This window comes from Amphiura filiformis, unplaced genomic scaffold, assembly GCF_039555335.1.
Source record: "Amphiura filiformis unplaced genomic scaffold, Afil_fr2py scaffold_26, whole genome shotgun sequence".
In the NCBI taxonomy this organism is placed as follows: Eukaryota; Metazoa; Echinodermata; class Ophiuroidea; order Amphilepidida; family Amphiuridae; genus Amphiura; species Amphiura filiformis.
The window spans coordinates 972,402-997,107 of NW_027305490.1; the positions used below are offsets into that span (position 1 = coordinate 972,402).

The 24,706-nt window shown below is 35.3% G+C and overlaps 1 protein-coding gene across 2 annotated transcripts in view; it reads right to left on the reverse strand.

The window, feature by feature from the left end:
* The window catches only part of LOC140143741 (transcriptional adapter 2-beta-like), a 53,246-nt gene that overhangs the window by 11,762 nt on the left and 16,778 nt on the right, over positions 1 to 24,706 (reverse strand). Inside the window, exons 9-13 of one of the 2 annotated variants that reach the window (XM_072165554.1) lie at positions 22,978 to 23,100; positions 22,082 to 22,198; positions 20,535 to 20,606; positions 19,267 to 19,396; positions 3,897 to 3,973 (exon numbers count right to left, since the gene is read on the reverse strand). In XM_072165554.1, the coding sequence (XP_072021655.1) occupies positions 3,897 to 3,973; positions 19,267 to 19,396; positions 20,535 to 20,606; positions 22,082 to 22,198; positions 22,978 to 23,100 (519 nt within the window). Of the gene's footprint in view, positions 1 to 3,896; positions 3,974 to 19,266; positions 19,397 to 20,534; positions 20,607 to 22,081; positions 22,202 to 22,977; positions 23,101 to 24,706 lie in introns of both variants that reach the window. The other variant, XM_072165553.1, reaches the window with a different exon arrangement.

The following is a 24,706-nucleotide window of genomic DNA, read 5'->3' on the forward strand; positions in this document are numbered from 1 at the left end:
CCCATTGGTTCCTATGGGGCAGGAAACTATCAGAAGTCACGGGAGCCAATGTTGAAAAGTCGCCCAATTTTTTTTTTAACCATTGGTTTCTATGGGACAGGAAATTGTCAACATTCGTGGGAAAAATCTTCAACAGTCACCCAATTGGGCTACCAAATCGCAGGTTTGGCAACCCTGCTTGTATTTGCTTTGATGAAATGTTCTTCTACAGACTTGGTTCATAATCCATTTTGAATGTCAGTAGTGGAGCAGTACAAATAAGGTTAACTATAGACCGTCGATTTCAAAGGTTTAAAATGCTAGCATTTGCCTTTTCCATGTATTGAGTTAACATTATTTCTGAAACCTTTTTCTGGAGATTTTGCTGAAAGCAAATTTGACAAAACAGTTTGTTGTTTTTACGGCTACAGTGTTCTGCACAGACTTGTTTGAAAAGGATACATATTTAAAATGGATGAAAAAAACACTTTTCTGCTCATTTTTAGTTTTATCCAAAAGATTGTTTTTGAGTTGCATATTTTATTTTATCACTGCCAAATGGCCCATTTCACGGTTAGGCGCCACTTTTTGATTTTCAACGTATCTGGCCTGGTGTGTAAAAAATAATGGGGTTACAGAATTGACTGTTGGTGATTTTTCATTGTCTCTGTATAGCCTACCTCCACTAGCTTAATCGGCCTTTCTGCTTTTATCTTTCAGGGCGCACAGGGGTCAGAAGTGGTCAAAAACCACATTTTACTAGCAACCTAAAAACAGACATTTATTTTCCAATGCTGCCACTTTTAACTATGTTGAGCCTACCAGCTGCTTTTGTTGTTTTTATGTAATGAACAAGTTGCACTATACAGCCATACATTAACAAAGTAGTAGTTGTCAGTTAAACTAGCATGAGAACCATTTTAATTTCTGAATTCGGATGTGACATTTTCCGTTCACATCTATGTACCTTATTCAATGTGGAATTGATCGACTAATACTTTACATGAATGGCAAACTAGTGTGTTTTAGTAAAGTTCAGAGTCTTGTTACTATTTGTTGAACAAATTACACTTGTTGCTCTTAATACGTAGATACAGCGATATTTTGAATTTTTGCCAACAAATTCCGTTCACAATTTTGTCACATCCGATTAATTTTCCAAATAGTATAATTTATTAACAAATAAGTGGCAGAATTTGTTCTCTTTGATTTTTAAAAATCTCCTGCTATAAGCTATCTAATGACACCATTTAATGAAAACTCCTTCATCAACTTAGCTTGCAGATGTCATTTCAAAGTTTCCGTTCACACGTGTCACATCCATGGTACCTGTCACATCCAAAATAGTTTCTTCAAAGAACTAAGACAGGAATGGGACTAGGATGCCAGTTTGAAGTTATTTCATTACAGGTTTGTGGGGGATCAAAAGGCACAATAAGTTTTTAATTCAGTATGCCTTCTTTAATTGTGACAGGAGATTCAAAAAGCTTCAATTTCCGTTCACATGTCACATCCTCAAAATTAGTAGTTTTTAGGCCAAAATACTTAAACAACATGATATTTGACTTTCTAAAATAGGTTTATTATTTCATACATGTCACATATGATTATTTCATGGCTTTGTTGTTGTCTTTTAGGGGACAGTTTTGTATACAATTTACAGAAGCGGATGTGACATTTTCAATTGTGAACGGAATATTTCAGTATTATAAACATTTTGCTTGGCAAAAATATAAAGGGTCAGGAAAAACATTTTAGCGTTGCTCAATTCAATAGAATCTATCAAAATATATGTGTTAGAAGGGCTTTAAAGCTTATATTTTGACAAGCAAACTGTTTATAATAATGAAATATTCTGTTCACAATTAAAAATGTCACATCCACCTCTATTAATTGTAAACAATGTTTTAAAATGAACACTAACACAGGTTAATATGTTTCAATATATCCCATTTAATTTACTGAGTGTGTGAAAACTCTTTGAATCATTATTTTCTGAAACATACTCTGCTTTACAATGTGTGGTTTCCGTTCACATTGACATCTGTCACATCCAAAATTGCACAAACATAAGAATCTTGAATTTGACCTGTGCTTTCAAACTGGCTGATATTATTTGTGAACATTACCCATATTATGACCATCAAAGCTGTGAAATATCAGAGTCATTCATTGATTATTAAAATTATTGAGTAAACCTTTTCATGTCAATTTCCCTTTTTTACCACAAAAATTACATGTAAGTGGCCATAAATTTGTCATTACACAACAAAATTTGCCCAAATTTGGTCAGAAGAGAGCCTATGACATACTTGTTTATTTTAAATATCTATTATATATGTATTGGACAGTAAAAGTATAAATATTCACTACTCAATATTTATCAAATTTGTTAAAAATTACATAACATGAGATAATAAATTATAATTTTCTTCAAGAAGTAGAGAGATTTAAGCTGGGAAATGATATTTTTATGAAAATCTGGTCTTATGTGGAAAAGAAAACCCCAATTAAATGAAATTTAATCCATTTTGAAAATTTCAAGTTTTTTTCACCAAAAGTGGCGCCTAACCGTGAAATGGGCCATATCCCACTGACTTTGTACAGTTTACTAAATTAGCTGAAAGTATAAAAACATAATTTTTCACATATAATTTGCTCACCTTTATATTCACTGTTTAGAAATGTTTTCTGATTCATTTTGTTGCAAAAGAACATGGCAGTGATTTTCCCCCGATTTATTGGTTGCAATAAACACTAAATATACAAGAATTATTCTTGAGCCAGCCAATGGTCCAATTTTAATAAGCAATGTGCCATGTTATCAAATTTAGAAATTCTCTTTAAAAATTTAGAATTATAGAGCTTATAATAAACCCCTGAATTTTGGAAGTCATAGCACATTTCCTATTTGCTGAAAAAAAAACGGTACATGGAAAATTCAGGGAACTGAATTTTCCAAAACTAAGAAAAAGTTGTTACAATTTCTATAACATTCCTGAAATAGGTGGGGAAATTACTTAAGGTTTTAATGAATAGACATAATTGATATGACATAGTAGTTATTTTTGCAAGTATGTACATGTAGTATCCATAACTTGGAACAAAAAAATAGACATTAATAGGTAATCACAGTAATCAATTACATCTTAAATGCTCTCACTAAAAGCAATATTGTCTTTTCTTGAATTTTGATACATTTTTGTTAAGGTGTTGCATTGTAACTTAATATTCCTTCATGATATAATAGTAAAAGGAAGGGGTAAGATGTTATCAGTATTAAACACACTGGTGTATAATCAAAGGGAGGAGGGGGAAGCGTGCAACAGACACAATTTTTTCAGATAAATCCGGATAGAATTCAGCCTTTTTTGGATACTATAGTTTCCCTCTAAACAGGATCAAATTCTCAGTGACCAGGCGTTTTAACCCTTGGAATGCTGATACTGGTATACAGAGTTACTTGAACTTACTTCTATCAAGCATTTGCCATTATAATATCTGTTGACCAAGTTTATTATTTTAGGGCGAGGTATTATGTCTTCTCATCTCCTTCATTTAGGCCTATGTATTTATTTGCTAATTATTTTTATATTTGTTGTGATTTGGTAAAATCAGAGAGGGATGAATGGATGAATGAATGATACACAAAGGTTTCTTCAAAGGAACATTGCCTTATAAAAGAGCTTGGTATGTTAAATTATTTGGCACCTGTTTTGTTCTTTGAGAAATACTGTTGGTAAAAACATTACCTTTGGAAACCAATGTTCTGTTGTTGTTGCTAAGCTCAATTTTGTTCAGACAAAATGTTATTGACATTACTAAAGTTCCTTCAAGTTGAACTTTGAAGTTTATTAGCTTTGTCCTTTTTCCTCTCAGAGAAACAGAAACATTATTGTGTGACACCTTGTACTTACCTCTATCATCTTTATCCCTTTCCTTTTCTTTTTCCTTTTCCCTTTCCTTTTCCCTCTTAATTGTATCTTCTTTGGATCTGGTGAGGAAAAAACATAAGAAAACAAAGAAATTCATAAATTTAACTCAACTAGAAAGGCATTAATACTAATTCTATGGGCGACCTAATTCTTGCATAATTCTTTGCTTTTTATCAAAAAGTTTATGTTCTGTGTAATATGTTTTTCCTCTGCAGCTTCGAAGATGTGGGAATAATTCTTGTAAGCAACTATTATTAGCAATATTGAATCAGAAAGGAGGTAGGATGCAGGAAGGAGGGAATAAGTGAGGGAAGAAAGAAAGAAAGCAAGTATGAAAAAATAGGCAAGCCAATTAAAACATAAATATAATAAAGAACATAAAACAACAAGAAAATAATGAATGAAAGAACACACAAATGATAGAACTGAAGGAAAGGAACCCCACATGCCAAAATGCAAGGATAACATTACAATGATGAGGATATTATAACATTCATTACTAAACAAATGCCACGAAAGTCCACACTTTCATGACATTTTCCTCCTTAAAGTGAGTCACTCTCTCAATTTGTACTTCCTTTTTTTTTGTACCTTTCTTTCACCCAAGCATGACCAACAATACCCTTGACAAAAATACTAATCACAAAATCCTTTATTGGAAAACCAAAAATTGCTCCACAAAATGATGCAGGTCACTGCCCCATTACCCTCTACCATAACACCATGAAACAATGTGGCTGGCAAAAATGTTTGTATCAAATTCCTAAGCTGTGACTGATGGACAAACAGACAGCTCTAAATCCAACTTAATCAACCCTTCTTGGTTTGGTTTAAAGTATGTCATATTCAGGTGTACCAGAGTCTTCTAATGTCAGGTTCAAAGTAGTCAGACTGATGTGGTCCTAAATTGTACTTTTTTCTCTGCTTCATGTATCTAATATTATTAAGACATGGAACCGACAGTGGCGTAGCCAGGGGAGCAAGAGGGCAGCTGCCCCTGTGAGAAGTCTTGCCCCCCTGTGAGAGGCTTTTTTTCTCTCGTAATTTTAACCCATTTTGACCATTTATGTCAAAGTTTGCCCCGGCCCCAAAATACCATATTGTTTGTAATAAACGCCCTGGGGGCATTTATTGGAAGTGAATTATCAATGAAAAAGACTTTAAAAATCGGGTTCAATTTCCCGATGGTGCTCCTGTAGAAAAGAGGGATTTACGACTATACTAATGTCACTGCATGATACTGATGAAAGTAGCTGAAAGTTTTAACTTACACGATATGACATGGAAATGTTTGCATTTTTGTCAGTTTTTCTCAGAAATATTGGAGGGGGGCATTTATTAGAGGGGGGGCGTTTATTACAAACAATATGGTATGTCTTGCCCCTTCCCCCCCTTGGGAACTGGAACTGGAAAACAACAGGGTTTTACCTTTATGCATAATCCATGTTGTCATCTGTATGTGGGTTCATGGTTTCATATGGCGAGGGGGGTGATGGGGGAGGGAAGAAATTAAACCTCACCTGACCAGGTAACACCAACACTTGTGGTATGTTTTCCTGATACAAGGAATTGTAATCCCAAACAATGAAGTTAAAAGTAAACCATAATACCATGACCACTTGGTTTCTTTGCTTTGACCCTGTGCACTTTTGATTCCCACAAAATCAGTACACCCCATGACACACTTTGGGAAAGATGGAGGAGGGGACAATGGTCTTTCTCCCTACTCAATATATGCAGAGAGCAGATTAAAACCCTTATTCATAGCACAGTTTCAATAAAAGAGCAATACTACACAGTTAAAACTGTTTGTGAACTGAGGAATTAGATTGAGAATGCTAATTTTGGGTCAATTCAAAGCATTCCAAATGGATGATTGAGGTTTTTCCAGGAAGTTAACACTGTAAATTCAAAATAAATTTATAGTTATTAAAAAAAAGTTTCATGGTTCAAATAAGGTCAAGTACAGATTCTGAGTCAGACTTTTCTATTGTTTTTATTATGAATTTAAGAAAAAAGAAAGTGGAGAAAGAAAACTTTTCCTATATGATCATATGATAAAATGAAAAAAAAAATGAAATGAAAATATAGTCATACATGTAATACTGTACATGATATGTACTGTATAAGAAGCTTAGTTTGAAGTAAAAGCAAATAGTTCCCCTTTAAATCCTACACAAACATGACTTATTCTATTTCTAGCTACTATAATAACATTTCAGGAAGATATGACTCTAACAAATGTCATCAATTTGACGCCAAATTTTAAACAAAGTTGGATGTTAAATCAAGTTTAACCTCTTTATAGTTTGGTAAAGCTGCTGACAGTGTAGGCAATGATGGCTTTCCATGCTGTCTATAATTGCATCCGATTTTGACCACAATATTTCCCTATAAACAAAATTTGAATAACATTTTGTGGGTGTAAAGTGTGATATTGTAGTTTGTGGTATATCCACAAGTAATGCCACAGTAACCTTGGTCAATTTGTAGAAAGGATACCAACATTAGGCCTACATATCCATTTTCAAAATAGTTGGAGTAGAACTAGCCCTGTTCTCAGGGGCTATTTTAACATGCCTCACTGTCACGTTCGTGCAATGAGATAAAAGTGTTGATGAAGTAGAGTGCGTTTCAAAAATTAAAAAATTGACATTTTTAGCTGAATGTGACCGTAAGAAAGGCTCTACCATTGTCTACTATAAAAGCATATCTACACGGATTGTTAATTGTCACTGTACGAATATTTTATCTCGGCACGTTAAAATAGCCCCTGCCTGTTCTCAATCCGCCCTGGTCAATCCGCAGCGTCTCTCAAGCAGCGAGCGCCGAGCGCAGGTATCCGAGTACAGCCTAGAAGCCTGTGCTAACAAGGGAGATGAAATTAATATACCTAGGTCTATTGAAAATAAATCTGATCAGTTTTCATAAAAAACATATTTTACAAGTATTATTTCTGAGTTCTGACACAAAAATAAATAATATTAATATTAAGTAATATTTAAAAAGAATCAATATCTTACATTTTTTTTAACAAACATGTTTGCTTTAGGACCATGCCCCAAAATCAGACAGAAAAAAGCACATTGTGTGGACTGGACATATGGAATTCTCCTGCAAAGCAGCTGCACTTTTGTCTTTCACCAGGAAACTGTATCAAGCAATTTGTGTCTTAATTTTGGAAATGAATTTGGTTGCTAACTTTATTGGTATGTATGTACCAGACATAATTTCCATCAGAACTAAATCGTTGTCATACAGAGATTGACAGAAGACTAATGACCTACAAAAGTGAGCTTATATCATTGCAAAATTAACTCTCATGGCACTAGTACTCTGTGAGAATCAGTAAAGGAAATTTTTTGTATTAATGAGCTTTGCTTTCACATCATGAAATGAAGTTGGTCACATCGCAGAGCTTTTGTAGGGTATGTGGTCACACAGAAGGCAAATGGTAAAAAGAAATCTGAAATGCTTGAAACCAATATAAATTAATACAGATTGCTATAATCCATATCAGAACTTCCGATAGCTGTTAGTTTTAAATCTGAGTGCAATTTACTATGATTTATCAACATTTCCTAAAGAATCTACTCAACTATCTTAAATATAAGCCTCAGTTAAGGTCCATTCATGCTTCCTTGCGTTACCGATATATCAATCATTTTCTGCTGCAACTCAATGCAACGCACTGCGAATCCTGTTAAAACAAATTTGTGACCAGAGCTGGTCCAATCAGGCTAAAGTCGGCAATAATGAAATTGAGATATAGCCTAATAGGTAAAAAAGAGGAGAAAAAACAATGAAAAACCATAAGAAAATAGACATAAAAAAGGTTGATAACTTTGCAACCAAGTATTCAAGAGACCTGGAGATTCAACATCAGTAAGTGTAGGTACTGAGCAAGTTAGTAATGTTAGCCCGGGGGGGTCACTTTCATTGTGGCCTGTACACCATCCGCGATAATCAAATTTTGAAAAGCACCCTAAACAAGGATTTAACCCTTGGCTAAAACGACACCCTAAACAGGGATTTCATTCCTAACATCAAATTTCATACCCTAAATTTCATTTCCCCGTATTTAGAAATTGCAATTTTGCTACCCTTTTTTCCAATTTTTCTTGTTTTTGACACCCTAAACGCGATACGCCACAGATCGTGCCTACCCACAAAAACGACCCCTTTTACGCTGCTTTCATTATCGCGGATGGTGTACAGGCCACAATGGGAGTGACCCCCGGAATGTTACCTCAATTTTCGAAAATTTCCAACTTTGGCCTGAGTGGATCACATTGGGTCACATTTAACGTTATTGTGATACTGCAATGCAGTATTTTAGGAAGAGACTGCAATCTGGGTGACACAACTCACTGCAAGGCAGATGCGGCGAAGCATGAACATACCTTAAGGATTTGCAGAGGAGTTGGGAGGAGAGAGGTCTTTCATAACAGGTAATTGGCATATCTAGCTTTCCCATCCAGGCTCCTCAACCTTTCAACCTACATGTACATCTGTACCAAATTGACCTACAAAATGATTGGTCCCTTCACCATATGTTCACACACCAAAATGAACTTTGGCAATCCAGATTCAAGGACCTATATGATGCCATCAACACAGTAATTAGTATGAAGCAATGTCCTCTTCTAGATCACATCCTATTAGAGCTATTCCAATCATTCTATGCCACACAGTCAGACAGATAGGGCCTACATGAAAACCAATCAACTGCTAACATACTTTCAGTTGATTGATAGTAATCTTCAGAAGTTCAGCATTCCTAAGATTTCATAACAACATCATCAGACATTGTCCTAGTGCTAGAGTCTTACTAGTCTATAGACTAGCATGTAGGCCTTAAGTGGAAATCACTCAGACAAAGAAGAAATGGGCATTTGTTCGATGTTTTTGGTTTTTGTTAGGCTATCATATACTGAAACATCAAAGGTCTAGCATACTTGTACAATGTACATGTATCTAAAGCTATGAAGTTTTGTGATGTCTATTTTCTTATGTAGGCCTATATTTTTTATTTTCCCCTCCATATTTTTACCTTTATCTCAATTTCAAATTTGCCACCTATGGCCTCCATGGACCAGACCGTGTCACATATGAGAACCACATTTACTGTTGATTCATACATGTATACATACATAAAGATATTTATAAAGCACCTTTAAAATTTACAAGAGCTGAACAAGGAGAGGAAAAATGAAAAAAAGAAGAAGAAAGAAACACAGAAGGAACAAGAAAGAAGCTAACTGAAAAGGTGAGTTTTCAGTTTCTTTCTGAAAACTGGAATTGAAGACTCCTCCCTGATGGCTTTAGGGAGTTTATTCCATACCCTCGGGCCAGAGACAGAGAAGGTATTTAAACCAGCTGTTCTACGTGCCTTAAGCTGATTAAGCACGGTCTAATCGGAAGAAGATCTCAATCCTTCTCTTCCGGGAGCATAGGCTAAAAGAAGCTCACAAAGATAATTCAAAGTTAAATGGGCAAGAAAGATGTCTGGTAGGAAATAAGACTGGATGTTGCACAAATGCAGGTCTTCCACTGTGGAGATTAAGGCATTCCTGAATTCAATTTTAGGAAATAATATGACATAGATGTATGTGTGTGATAAAATAGCAGCTACAACATAACAAGGCAAACCAGAATCGGAAAGGGCCGGATTTTAAGCTCCCCTTTTTAATCAATTGGGGCACAGAGTATTTTGAAATGTGAAATGCTGAAATACAGCATGTGAGATGCAAGCTGAACATATAAATTCACCTAGAGATTTGAGGAAAAAAAAGAATCACGGTTGTCTTCTGGAGGCATTTTCGTTTTATCAATCAAAGTTGTGGAATTTACAACCAGATTGAGTTGGAAGCCCAAAATTGCAAATGCTAGTGAAGTGCTAGGAGGACTGAAGCTCCTCTCCCCGAGCTTCCAGAATCCCCATTTTGCTTGGCAGGCTCTTTTTGGTAATTGACCTTTTCGGTAAATCCCATAACCCTTTGCGAGTACACCTAAGAACTCGTCATTTTGCCTCACGCCGCTCTACGCCGATGCGCACATCGTTTATCGAACATCGTTACTGCGCATTGCAAGACGGCGTGACGTAAAATGACAAGTTCTCAGGTGTGCTCGCAAAGGGTTATGGGATTTACCGAAAAGGTCAATTCAATATTACAAAAGTGATCCTGACACTTGAATATTTCATACTATTAAAAACTATTTCATCATTTTATACCACACAACAACTTGAACAAGCTAGGTCGAGATCTGGTCCTGGCAATTCCTGAAATTGGAATAAGATGTTTTTGTTCAATGTACTTTCTGTTGATAGATACAGTTTTCTTGGATTACATTCCAATCACAGATGTTGTAGAATGTTGGAAACATCAGGGATCACAGCCAAAATTATTGCAACATGTTCTTGTCTATCACTCAAAAACATAACATACTCTTACAATGTAGGGCATGTTTAAATGTTTCAAATTGTGTCAATCTGTACCATGTTTTATTTCACCATTGTAAACATTTAAAAGGCCATTTCTCATGTTCAGAAATGTAATATTGTTGGCAGCCCCAGGTTGATACAATTTTGTCCTCAGATGACCTCTGCAGCAGCCAGGGGGCATGCCTGTTACAGGAAACTAAGAATTTACTGTCAACTCTAATTGCTAACACTGTTTTAGCACTTTACTCAATCACTCAGGGGACTCTTGATTATGATAAATGACCTATTCTTGGTTGTCAAGAGTTTGATGGAGAAAAGTCTATAGGCACTTTGATCAAGTTGCTCTAGTATTCAGGCCCAAAGGTGGTGTTTTTCATGCAGTCCAAATTCACTTACTGAGGAACAGACACTACTAGAATTATCCTGATATTACATGTATGTTTCAAAGCTGCAACAGACTTTGAAATTGCCCAAATCCACAGAGAAATTGCCAATTGCTTGGGTGAAATAACATTATGAAGGGTCAAATTAGGCGTCTGAAGTGGTTTTTGTGGTGGGAGTGACATTTCCAAGATGTAATTGTCTTGCATGCATTCGTATAGCAGACTTTTACCTCCTGAAGATAGATTTCTTCAACAGGAAATGATAGTTTGTGAATGATTCTTTGGCATTTTAAACATGTAAATCCAAAAGAAGATGTCTATCTTCACACACTGAAGTTTGGATTACACGTTCACGCTACTCCCTGTCTGCACACTTCTTGGCTGCAGACAGGCCCGTACAGAGGATTTTTAGGGAGTGGGGGCGAAATTTCCCAAATGTAGACCTTCCCCCAAAAAAATTTGGACCTTCTCAAACATTTTTTAACCCATTACCCTGAAAAGTGGAGTTTTTGTGGAGAGCATACAGGCCTGGCTATAGGTATACTTCTATGTGATTGGTGCTAATAATAACCTTGGCATAACAAATCTTAGGGAGAATATAAATTCTCAAAATTTTCAAAACTCTGCTTTATATATACAAGTCACTGAATGGGCTGTGTCCCCGGTATATCGATGAGTGCCTAACTGTTAAACATCCTCATGAGGGCTCAGTCACCACACGTTCGGACCACGGTCTCAATCTTCGTGTACCAAGGACGAACAAGGGTGCCGGGACAGGGCCTTTTCAGTGGTTGCTCCTTACAAATGGAACTCAATCCCCTAAATATCCGCAGTGCCCAAACTGTCACCGGGTTCAAATCCTTCTGAAAACATACCTTTTCTCATGATGTTGCTTTTGTTTGTTTTGTTTTGTTTTCTGTGTTTCTGCGCTTTGTATCCTCTGGCATTAGGCGCATTATAAATGCCGTGTTACTTACTTACTTACTTACTAAATATGAATGAAATCAAAAACAAACAAACAAACAAACAAATGCAAATTAATATTGGAAGAAGTCAAATTTGGTAAAGGTGTGATTGGTTACTCAGAGGCAACTCTTTAAAACTCCATTGTAATATCTTTATATAGTCCGACGAGTAGGACCTGTTTTTTTCTTAGTTTACCAACTATACTCTAACTCTGATCGCTCAAGAAAGATTAACCACAAAAGTCCACTATCCTCCCGAAAAAAGGTCCTACAATAAACGCCGCTTCCCCCCACGTTGGTTGAAAACTGGTCACTGCTTGCAATATGAAACCATGATGTAATCACCCCAAATATGGAATAACCCTTCCAAAAGTCACGCCCACTGGATTTGGCAGCGACCACCTGTTGTGTATATCACTCATCTCGGTCAGTGATGGTCTTCCAGGGTCTATGCCGATACCAACCTTGGAGCGCAGCACGTGTGACCTAGGTTTTATATAGATCAAGTTTACAATTTTGGATTCAGCCTGCATGCGTGTTTTAAACATTTGATTTAATTATGTTGTATTTAACCATTTATAATATTGCGATTTAAAAAATCCATTTAACAATATCATGGCCTTTGAATATGTCATGAACTCCGGATGAAAGATATAGGCCTATAGAAAAAAATATAGGCCTATTCACTTTTTGTCAGAATATAAAAACAAGTTGAAATGAATATTTAAAATTTTGTTTCTACTCCCGGTTTCTACTGTGAGTTGTTTGCTTCATTATTTTCTTACTTTGTTTGAGAAATGAACATCAACATGTACGAGATAAGATCTTTAGGCCCATGAAAGTCAATTCCGAGTTTATCGTCACTTTTTTTTCCAGGTTGGTGAGGTGACTTTTTCATTTTTTATTTTTCATTATTTCATCAGATTTCATAATATTGACCTAAAATGCGTGTTGAGCCAAACTCATACATGTGATTTATAAACATGTTTTTTATATGGGTAAAGGACTAGAAAAGAGCCTGGTTTTGCTTCCAAGTTAATATGAATATATGTTTTACAATAAAAAATATAGGCCTATGTTTCACTAGTGAAAACACCGATAGGGCCTACTTTGAAAATAATGAATTATTTTGGCATTTTTGAAAATTTGACGCTGGTATTTTTGGTTTCCAAAAGCTGAGACCATAATACCTAAATTTGTCAGATATAAAAACAAGTTGAAATGAATATTTAAAATGTTGTTTCTACTAAGTAGTTGTTTGCTTCATTATTTTCTTACCTTGTTTGAGAAATGAACATCAACATGTACGAGATAAGATCTTTATATAGGCCTATTCACTTTTTGTCAGAATATAAAAATAAGTTGAAATGAATATTTAAATTTTGTTTCTACTGCGAGTTGTTCGCTTCATTTTCTTATCTTGTTTGAGAAATGAACATCAACATGTACGAGATATTAAAAGATCTTTCTTCCATGGTTTGAATACGTCGCTTTTTTTTCTAAATTCTGTTTTGCCTTGACCATGACTTCATGAAAGATGGGAAAAAGTGATGAATTTGAAGCTCCTTCCAGAGAAATATTTATGCCTCGTGGGAAATCCGGGCGCGCAGTAAAAAAATGGATCGATCACGATGATCATGGAAGAAAAGAAAACACAAATCATCCCGAAATCATCACTGCATTGCACAGAATAGCAAATAATATTGGAAGTCTTTTTCCAATAAAATAAGTTTGAAGAATATTTCCAACCCCTGAGAATTTCTTAGAAAACACAAAATAAATCTTGAAGTTATTTATTGTGTGAAAAGGAATTACAAAATAATGTACCTCATCTGAAAGTCATCTTCCCTTGCACGCACCTGAGCAATGCCGTAATTAAAAATTGGGAAACCCCATTGATTCTACCACTGTAGCTGCTTTCCCAGGGGTGTTTTGCAGATTTAAGTATGTTTACATTCATTTTCCATCACAATTCTAATTTGATGAGAACTAGTAATTAGTCATAATAATTTTAAAACCATCATGGAATTACTTTAATTAAAAATATATAATTATAAATGCATATTTTCCCCATTTTTATAGAATTATCGGTAATAATAAAATATATCACCCCGTCAGGTAAATGTAACATTCCAAAACAATTTCCCATTCATATGGTAATTAGAAATAAACAACTAAACAAGAGGTCCCTGGAAAGAAATAAACAAGCAAAACTAGTGAAAAAATTAAAACTAAAATATTTAAAATCCCTACAGGCATAGTTTGGAGGTAGAAATTGTTAAAACTGTATTTTGGATATTTTCATAGATTTATTGCCAGTAGTTTGAGGGGAAAATGGCGACCCAGAATGGCGACCTGGGCTTCACCGGCGGGCCGAACTTTGAAAGTAATTTGCCAAATCAGGGATCATGCAGCTACTTTTGCCTTATTTTAATACCATGAATACATTTACAGGATCCCTGTCGACATGCAAAGTCAACATTTTCAGAGGATTTAAGACCCAAATATCAGTGAATGTCAGGTGAATAGGTGTTTATAAGCTTATTGAATTAAAAAAATTCTGTTTTCAGAAAGTGGTTTTGATTGCAAGGAAAGGTGTTTGTTTTAAAATTGTGTGTACAACTTCAGGGTCAGTCCATTGCCATGGACATGCTAGTTTTGCGGTTGGGGTGTGCATCGTGACTGACCTCGGAGGGAGACCCGGGGACAGCTATATGTGTCTGGCTGATAATTCCAGTTACGCAATTGGAAGCCCCTCGGCATAATTTGTCTCAGATTTTAACCGTCGCCTGTCAAACAAAAAGTTGGGGATTTTCTATTGGTCGTCAAATTGTGATGTCACCACTGGTGTCAAGTTAACTTGTACCGAATTCGGTACACCAACAACGAATATTGTAGGACCTTTTTATTTTGGGGGCGCGGTCACTGGACTTTCGCGATTCGTCTTTCTTGCGCCATGTGAGATAGTGATCATAGTGTGAAATGTGTATAGTCTGGTAACTTAGAAATAAAAGGTCCTACTCGTCGGACTATCTTTATAGTAGAGATGGGGAGTCTGCTCTGTAGAATGGATTGAATGTGTCCATATGGTTCTTCCATCAACCAAAGTATTCTTTGCATCTACTATATGCCTCAAGTAAACCAAATTTACTCTTGAGGGATGAAATGTGGTGGGAAAGTTTATGCCTGATGTCCTGCAATTGGCAGTTTTAATGGTGTTGTAGGAAGCAGAATCTTGTCAAAGTAGGTGTTCCTTCTATAGTTTGTTTCACCTCAGCTTTGGTATTGATGATATGCATACCCTATTTACTCTATTAAACGCCCCCTTCTATTAAATTAGATGACCACATCTTTTTTTAAAGAAAAAATGTGCCCAAAATGCAGGAATTTCCATGTATGCATGTAAGCACCGTAAATCAATTGCATGAACAAATCCTATTATAACTTGCATTTCCATCCAATTCACCACCACATTATAAGAAAATGTCACATTAATAATTAAATCTTTCCAGATAATATGTTTGAGTAATCTCTTAATTACTCAATTAATTACAAAACCAAATTCAAATCTGCTATGGCAGTGAACGTGTTGCACTTCCTTTTAGATAAATAGACTGAGACTAACAGCCTTGTCCTACTATTGCTATGTAAACTTCTTCTGAGAACTATTCTTCTGAGAACTATTCCAAGTCAGGTAAATATTTGACTAAGGAAGGAGTCTGCTGTTGTTACCTTATGAACAAGCAACTATAGTGTGTCTTGTATACTGGATTTCGTAGTGGCAGATCAAATCAGTGTTATGTCGCCAGCGTACGGACAAATCTCCCTTCCACGCGTGTGCATACGCCCCCCCATGGGAGGGCGCAATTCGAATCTACCACTGCGAAATCCAACATGGTGTTGTTCTCAACTTGAGATGAGACACACTATAGCAGTTACCATGGTACATACATGAACATATGTGGGAGTGTAGATGAAGTTGTAGAAGGTATGGTAGCACGTACAAAGACTTTCCACAGCTACATCATGGCCATAGCATGGAAGGGCAGATGGGGAGGGCATGGCTGCCCCACTTTTTGACAAATTTTTCTTTATGGCATTATTATTATTTTGGCACATAGGCCTATTTGTATTTTGGCTGCCCCATATTTTGATGGCTGCCCCACATTTTGATGGCCACCCCACATTTTGATATCTGCCCACATTTTTCAACCTTGCTACGGCGTTGAGCCACATTATTGTGTGTTTAGATCCAGGGTAAACACCAACACTTTCAAAAGTGTTCAGAAGAAATGGCCAGAAAGTAAATTTAAATGTGATCCAATTTTGAACTAAACTATTTTTGTATGTTCAATTTACTCAGGGTGTTGGAAATGTTTAATCACCTTTCCATCCGGTTAATTAATTTACACACAAAACAAATTACCAGCAATGCTAAATTATGAAACTTGATCTTCAGCCGTGGCATTGTCTTTTTTAAAGACATTTCTTGTTATAAATGTTCTGCTGCTATTTTGCATCCTAATCCTATCACCACTTGCAAAGCACATCAATGTTAAGTCCTTTAAGAAGACACCACTACTCCATCATAATGATATCATAATTGACCTAGTGCACTAAGCATAATTACAAAAAGATCAAGCTTGACTTGGTGTGGTGATTGATCAAAATAGGACACAATTGACCTGATCTGTGTCAAAGTGGATTGGTTTATCATATGAAAAGTTGAGATACAGTTGACAGAATGTGTCCGTAATCATTCATCATAATCATGCGCTAATAAAGGATGCTTTCATCAACTGCTGATTTTGGAACTGCTAGGTCATAGACAATGAGATGCACGTCTATTGTTTTCTTTATGAGATGTAAATGTGGGTAAATTGGCACAAACTTTTTAACTCATGATAACTATTATTAATTGCCAACCTGAAAGCTGTTGGTATAATAAGGTTAAATGCTTGAAATCTATTTTATCAAAGATTCATACATGAATCCCTGCAATGCTATTATGAAATCAAGATCAAAATGCTTGCAACCATCAATACGTTCAACATCAATGGATTGAAGAAACCCTGTTCAAAGAAAGTAACCTCATTCCATGAACATCAAATGAACTTTATATAAATAATTAAAAGATATGATCTACTCAACATAAATCACTTACACAATGAGTTATTTAAATAAACAAAGGAAGTTGTTACAGCACAAAAAGTACATCTAGGCTGTCTTATCAATATTTCAAATAAACACAACCCACATGGTAGATATCTTCATTGGATGTTTTAGATTACTGCACATTTGTTGTGATATAAATCACAATTCAACATTCAACATGAAAGTACAGACCCATGGCAATACAAGTTGAAATTGTTCATCTGTAAGTTTCAAAATGAAAGATCTATACAAAGATACAAATGATAGATGCATACTTAGGGTAGTGGTGTCAGATGTACTTTTACTTCTCTGGGGCACCAAGCAAGGTACCATTGACATTAGAGTCTACTGTCTAACACTTGCAAGTCCAGTTTTACACACACGGAAATGCATGCAAGTATTTGCCCAAAGGTGATTCCAGAAGGGCCGGTAAACTTTCTTTGAGGGATGGAGCCTTGCAGTCAAACCCTCAAGCCAACCGCCTGGCCTTTCAATGTATATATGCAAGGACTGACAAAAATGATAAGGGTTATCATTACACAAGTTAAATGGGATTAACATAATAGGGCTGAAGTACTTCTGACTTTGACAGATTACCCAGTGTAGCACGTATTGGCTTACAGATGTCAAGTGCTGCCTGTGATTCGATAGTGGGGAGTAGTTGAAGAGGGGTATATCCAAAGATGTACATAATTATGTTAAATAACCTCTTTTGAGCAAGACTGTAATTGCTACTACAATGACATAATATAACAATGATCTTTGATATGTTTTGCAGCCTTAACTGTGTTGTAAAATACATCTTTCGAGCAGGTCTGTGGGCAAAAACAATAGAATTCAACAACTGAGAAACAATTGAGTAAATTGCTGCAATGATATAACAATGAACTTCAAATTTGTTATGCAGCCTTAACTTTTATGTCAATTTCTGACAAAAGTACAGTGTACACACTGTTAGAATCTCTTCCATCCCACATGTGGAACAAATAACAAACTTTTTCTTGAGGCAATCCTTTTAAACAATTCATTCATCCCAGCAGGTTCCCTCAATGGGCAACTTATATTACAGTAGTGTGGTGAACCACACCCTTTAGCTACTGCACTGAAATCTACTAGTACAATGTCATTTGTCAGATGTAATTAAGATCATCTTGTATATCAAATGAGGTGATTAACCGAATTGGAAAAATGTCTCTGACTTTGACAAATTGGTATATGAGAAGATATACTTCCAGATGCCATTCTTGGACCATTATAAATATCTTCACTTTGTGGTCGCAGATGCAGGCATAACCTTTCATCTATGTTTCAGACAGGTCAAATGCTTTAAAAGATAGCGGGCCACAGACTCTTAGATACTCAGGTAAAGAAGGATAGAACACAAGGGATGCAAATCTGTTTCTCACTTCTCTTTCCATACAGGCCAGCATGCTTATAGGCTTTTTAGCCTGGCTTGAGCATTTTGTTTGAGCCTGGTCCCATCAGGACCCAAGTGTGTCTCCACACAGAGTGACCGTTTAAACAAACAAATAAACAAACATTAATGGCAAGAACATAATTTATTTACTGGAAGCTTTTAAGGGGTGAAATGGCATGCATGTTAAACTTTAACATTACACTTTTCGACTTTCTGAATATTTCTGCTTCCCAATTTGGGCCTCTTTTGCACACATATCTTTTTAAGATGTGGAGTTTTTCATATATTTTCTCAGGTGAATTGCAGCCTGTTTTCTTATTTTCTTACCATTATTTCAATGGGTGTGGGAAATGCTGTTGGCCAGCGTGAAATGCCGGCAAGCTCACCGCTGTATATTAATACTTAGGGACAATGTACATGGTATAGTAGCAGTATTCTACTTTATGATTGGCTAGTGCATATCATAATACACCACAGTAACATCTATTTCTACTGGACTTGTTACATGGCAACTCACAGCTACAAATTGCCAGTACAAAGAGGCAGAATAACCCTAAACCTTAAAACACTTGCATTTTATTTCTATTACATAATTGTGATCTGCTCTCACAAAATGAGCATAGAGTTTACAACAGGCCTATAACTTTCTGAGATGTTCCAGATTTGTAATCCTTATTTTATACCCTTTAAAATCATACCAAACATGTTACGATGGCTCTTTGCGTTGGTCTTCAAAAAAGGCCACCAACATTTTTGTTGAATTGAATTTGATCATGTTTAATGGACTGTGTCTTCGATAGTGCCCTAGCGACTTTATGCTCATGTTGTGGGAGCAGGTCACAATTATTTTTCAAGTACTATTTCTAGGGTATGAATCAGTCTTTCATTGTCTTTCATTTCATCTCAATCATGGATGTTACATTAGTAGTGATTTTGTTCAAAGACATTAATCCTTTTGTTATCATTAACAACTGAACTGTGTACTTACTCTATTTTGTTTAGTTTTTCCTTTTCTTTCTTTGCTGATAGCACCCTGCCTTTGGCTTTCTCCGCTAACCTCTTCCTACTTTCTTTCCTTTTTTCCCTCTTGAATCTAGCTGCTTCATATTCTGCACACTCTGTAACATTTCAAATCAAAGTATATTACAATTTGTACACCTAGGAATTCAACTAGGAATAATCATACATTTAAACCTACATTAAATACAGAAAGTTGACTAACTTTGCAAAAAGAGTACATAGAATGTGAAAACATACCCCCACCCTCGACTCTCCCTTCCCATTTACTTTGATTCTCAAATCAGGGCATCAATTTATGGAGATATCTACCAGGCTAAATCAACTTGTTAAATACATTCACTAGGAAAATTTATCTTAATATAATTAGCATTACTACAAATAAACAAAATTAAAAAATAAGTGGTTTAACACCACCAATACAGCCAGCTTTACATTGCGGTTCTATTATGATACCCTACATTACTTATTGTATTTGAAGATACAATTGGAAGAGGGCAGCATTTCACTGCAGTAGTTATGATATTATTATACAAACAACCATTTGTACTATATATAATAGAGGGCAGTATATGCTGCCTAACTTGACATACAGGCATAGCAGGATATGGTTGACTTCTAGTTACTGTGAATCCATTACATTTACAAGCAAGCTCATTAATTTGATGAACTGAGGGATTGTTTTAATTTGCAAAATGCACTTTTTTGTGGCAAAGGACAGTACAACAAAAGATTAAAATGTACAGTGTACTGAACGTTGTGGATTTAAATCACTGTGATTTTTTCTTGAAAAAGATGCTTGGTTAGAAACAAGCAAATTATTTGATAATGCTGTAATTATATTTACAATAATTGTTTATTTCTTGTACAATGGTACACTTCAAAGACATTTTACAGTGCAACCTCCCTTTTTCCGAAATCTTTTATATGGATCTCTCTGTTATCCGGACATGTGATCTTCATAGAAAAACATGTTTTAATGCTTTGAAACCTTAATTTTGCTGTTTCAATGTTAGCAGTTCAGACATTTAATGCAAAATTACATATAATTCACTTATCCGGATTTTTCACTTATCCAGCCAATGCCTGGTCCCATCAAGGCTGGATAAGTGAGGTTGTACTGTATTATGGGTTTACTGATATCTTTGATTTTGTTACAAAATTTACATTTGGACAAAATCTGTCAAATGACCTACTTCAAGGGTGAAAGATGGATGTCCATGTGGACGGGCTGCTTACCTTCATGTTTTGTGATACCATTTCTCCTATATTTTAATAATTCCTTTATTTTAGCTCTGAGACGCTTTTCCTCTGTAACAAACAAAACAGCAAATGCTTGAGTTATTCTTACCAGTATTACATCAATCAAGAAACAATTGTAATCTCATTTGAGTATATTTCTTACTTACATGAGATCTTACTTCCAATAAAAGTTTTGTTTTTAACATTGTCATTATTACAGTATTTAAACTATATACGTTCCTTCACAATGCAGATGTATTTTATTGAACATGCTACTCTCGGACAAAGCAGGGCCTAAGAATATATCCCCTGGGTCCAGAAGTTTATGTAGTTCTAATTTACTTTGTGCTTAAGGGCTGGGGTATGAACGTTTGGACAGTATTTATTGTGGGATATTAGAGCACATCAGACATATCGAATTGCATTCTGAATACGAAGAATGTCCTTCTGATATCAAATAATTTTGATTTTTGAAATTAGCAATGTAATACACATTTTATGGCAAATCATTAAAAATTGATATTTTGATATTTAACAGTACTTGAAGTAAACTTTATAAATCTGATGATTTATACTTGAAGTGTATGTAGGTAGGATGAAAAGCCGACGATCAATTGAAAATTTTGACCTTTCGTATTGAAGATATGGATTTATTTTCCCAAAACACCAAAAACAAATAGGTCTTTTTGGGAAAAAATCCATATCTTCAATATAAAAGGTCAACATTTTCAATTGATCGTCGGCTTTTCCTCCCAGCTATACATACACTTTAAGAATATATCATTAGATTTATAAAATTTATTTCGAGGACTGTTATATATCAAAAATTTGAAAAATATCAAATTTTTATAATTAGTCATAAAATTTGTATTATATCGTGAATTTCAAAAAATTAAAATTATTTGATATCAGAAAGACATGCTTCGTATTCAGAATGCAATTCGATACGTTTGAGGTGCTCTCATGTCCCACAAAAATACTGTCGAAACGCCATAAACGCCATTCTAGATCCCTTAACGATTTGGTAAAAACAATGAATATAGTCAATCTTGCTACCTGAATGTACCAACAACAACTTTTCTGCTGCTTGCCGCTTTGCTGTTCTGAGGACGATTTTGCTTCACTGCGCAGTCGCACCAGAAATGCTAGCGGTGACCACCGGCAAGCCGATATATATCAACTTTTCTACTGCGAAGTGGCAGATAGCTAGGAGTTGAATTCAAGTCAACTCTGGAGAGGTGTCGCTCAGATTTATGAAAACAGGATACGATTTTTGGCCAATGAGCACAGAGCGGAGCTGAGCGGCAGCATTTGCTTTCAGATTCACGCTGCTGCCTCTGAGCGGGGTGCTGCTTCACTTGCATAAATGTGCAAGTGGCATGATGAAGCTTCACACTGAAAATATGGAACCAGCATTGAGACAATCTGTTATTTTATATTCTGTTTTTAATTATCTTTACCATCTCCAACAGTAACCACAGAAAGGCATTGCTGCACAAAGACTCAAAAAAGATCCCCTGAGGTCTTGTTTATGTTTTACTTACTTTGTACATTTTCATATAATTCTTCCTGGTCTCTAGGTGTCATAAATTGTGAAAATGGTCTTAGCTTTTCCCTAAAGTCTGATTCATGTTTACTGAGTTGCTTCTTGTTTTTATTTGCTGCTGAAACAAAGAAAGAAAGAAAAAAAGAGGTGGATATCATGTAAATTTCTGTATTCAGAAAAAGTATTTTATCTTATTTCTCCCTTCCCGTGTGCAATGAATTCAAATTGGCAAGGGTGCTATATTTTGTTTTGACATGCAGCACGTGACATAGCCAGTGGAGGGGTAATCCATCAAGGTAAAATAAAGTCCCTCATACCTGCCCCAAGTACCCCAAACCCCTAAAATTGGCCCATGGTCACCCAAAATTTCCACCAAATCCACTCATTTTGCGTGGCATCCCCCCAAAAAGCCTACCTTTTCAAAAATATGAAAAAAGGTCAAATTGAAAAAAAAAATCTGCCCCTTCCCCAAAAAATAATTCCAGGCTATGGGCCTGTTGATGAGTCTTGCTCCAAGTTGCTTGCTTGAGCAAACCATACACGATGTGAGTTGATTGATCAACAAATTCAGGGATTAGTGCAACAAAGGGCTATCTACAAATTGGGCATTTCGAGTTATGAGCAAAAACGTTTGCAGATAGACCAGATACAGATAGCAATTTGTTGCTCTAAACACCAGAGACCCCCTGCGTTGCTTACAACTCTATGGAAGCTTTGCAGATAGCCCTTTGTTGCACTAAACAAAATGGCACTTTTGCTCAGGAAGTCTGATTTCAATGCAGATAGTCCTTTGTGTCCAGAATATTCCCAGTGTTCTCAGGATTATTTAGGAACCAAAACTTCCATATCGCCAAAAATGGAGATATCCTTTTGTTGCACTAAACTCCTACTTACCTTGCTTTTGCTTAGCTGATGAACAAGCAGCTACTATAAGGCCATAATCTCTCGATATTTTCTTTCTTCTTAATCTTTCTTTCAATCTACTTGTATAAATATCTACATGGGCTAATTTTAAACCTGTAAAAAAACATATGAAAATATTAATCCTACATACATATACACATGATATGTTTCAGCCAAAAAAATATTTTAATTGTATTTAACTGATGTTCAATGCATGTCATGCTTGTCAGTAGTTGTTAAGTGACATTTGTAGAAAATATGAGCCATTTTGTGGACATTTAACTATCCCAACACTAAAAAAACCACCAAAACAAACAAAATAATGGAAGCTGTATGCAAATGATTATGGCTCATTTTTTACAATGTAAACATCAGCTTCATTTATTTCTGTCAATATTAGTTTTGTTAACTTTGAATCACACTCTGTAAAAAGAATCTGACAGATCCTATCTCTCATCTACATTTTACTTCCAAAGTTCCCAGTGAATAATCCTAATTATATAACTCATACAAAGTTTCTTGTCAATTACTATTGATTATTTCTGCTACTTTTAGCGGCCAGCTGCAAAAGGTCTATTGCACTCCGCGCGAGTACAATGGTCATTTTTCCATTGCACTGACGCGGAGCTACCATAGCAACGCTGACAGACGCGCAAGGTTTCCATCTGGACCCGCCAATTATAGGTGCAGGTTTTGCTTCTAAAATAAATACAAATTTAAGATATTTTTTAATTTATTTTGTTTTCTTGGTGATTTATAAAATTAAGCGGAAGAAAGGGAGCTTATATATGGGTATAATCAGAAATAATGGCACCCAAGTGTGACAAAAGTGTCAAAATTACAAACAGTGTTCAGAGATGTAATTGTTGTCTTATTGTAAGCAAAACATATCTTAATTCAAGAAAAATAAAAAATTACTTCAGTAATATTACTATATATTTTTTCAACTGGTTTATAGGCAAAAGTAGTCCAAAATCTTCAGAAACATAACACAAAAGATCCATGTCATTCCTTGTTATATTTTGACAAAATTATGCAAATATGTAATTCTTTGAGTTTTAATTAATTACTTAGACACTAAACTAAAATAGTCATGCAGAATTTTTCACATGGAAACAAAGTTTTGGAAAAAAATTAAAATTTTCATTTAAACACCTAAAAATTCGCGGAAATCAGGAACAAAAGTTTTTATTTGTCAAAAGAAACATCTTAAATTATTTTCTGTTTAAGTTTATATCATGCAATATGATGTGCAAAAACTGTGTTTAGGTTTTTAGCATCACATTGTTCTTCAAATTGATGTAAGGATCCATCAAAGTAGTACTATTGTGTAACACTCCTGACACTGTACACTACCTGTATGGCCTGAAATATTTTATAAACTACATTTTCTAAAACAGTCTTTGTAATTTTTTGTTGACAACATCTATGGCCCTCTCAAAAAAGGCACAGAATTTAGGTGATTTACGTTCATTGTTGTTTTTCGAGCCCAGCTTGCATGTTTTTGTAACACTCCTGACACTTTGCTACAGTAACTGTATAGCCTCAAATATATAAATTTGCAAATCACAATTTATAAAGTAGTTTTTGTAATTTTATGGTGACACTATCTATGGCTATCTCAAAAAGGGGCAAAAAATTGAATTACATTATTTTATTACTTACAATTGATTGTCAGGAGTGTAACATTTTGGTCGAGCTATGAAAACCATGTTTTTAT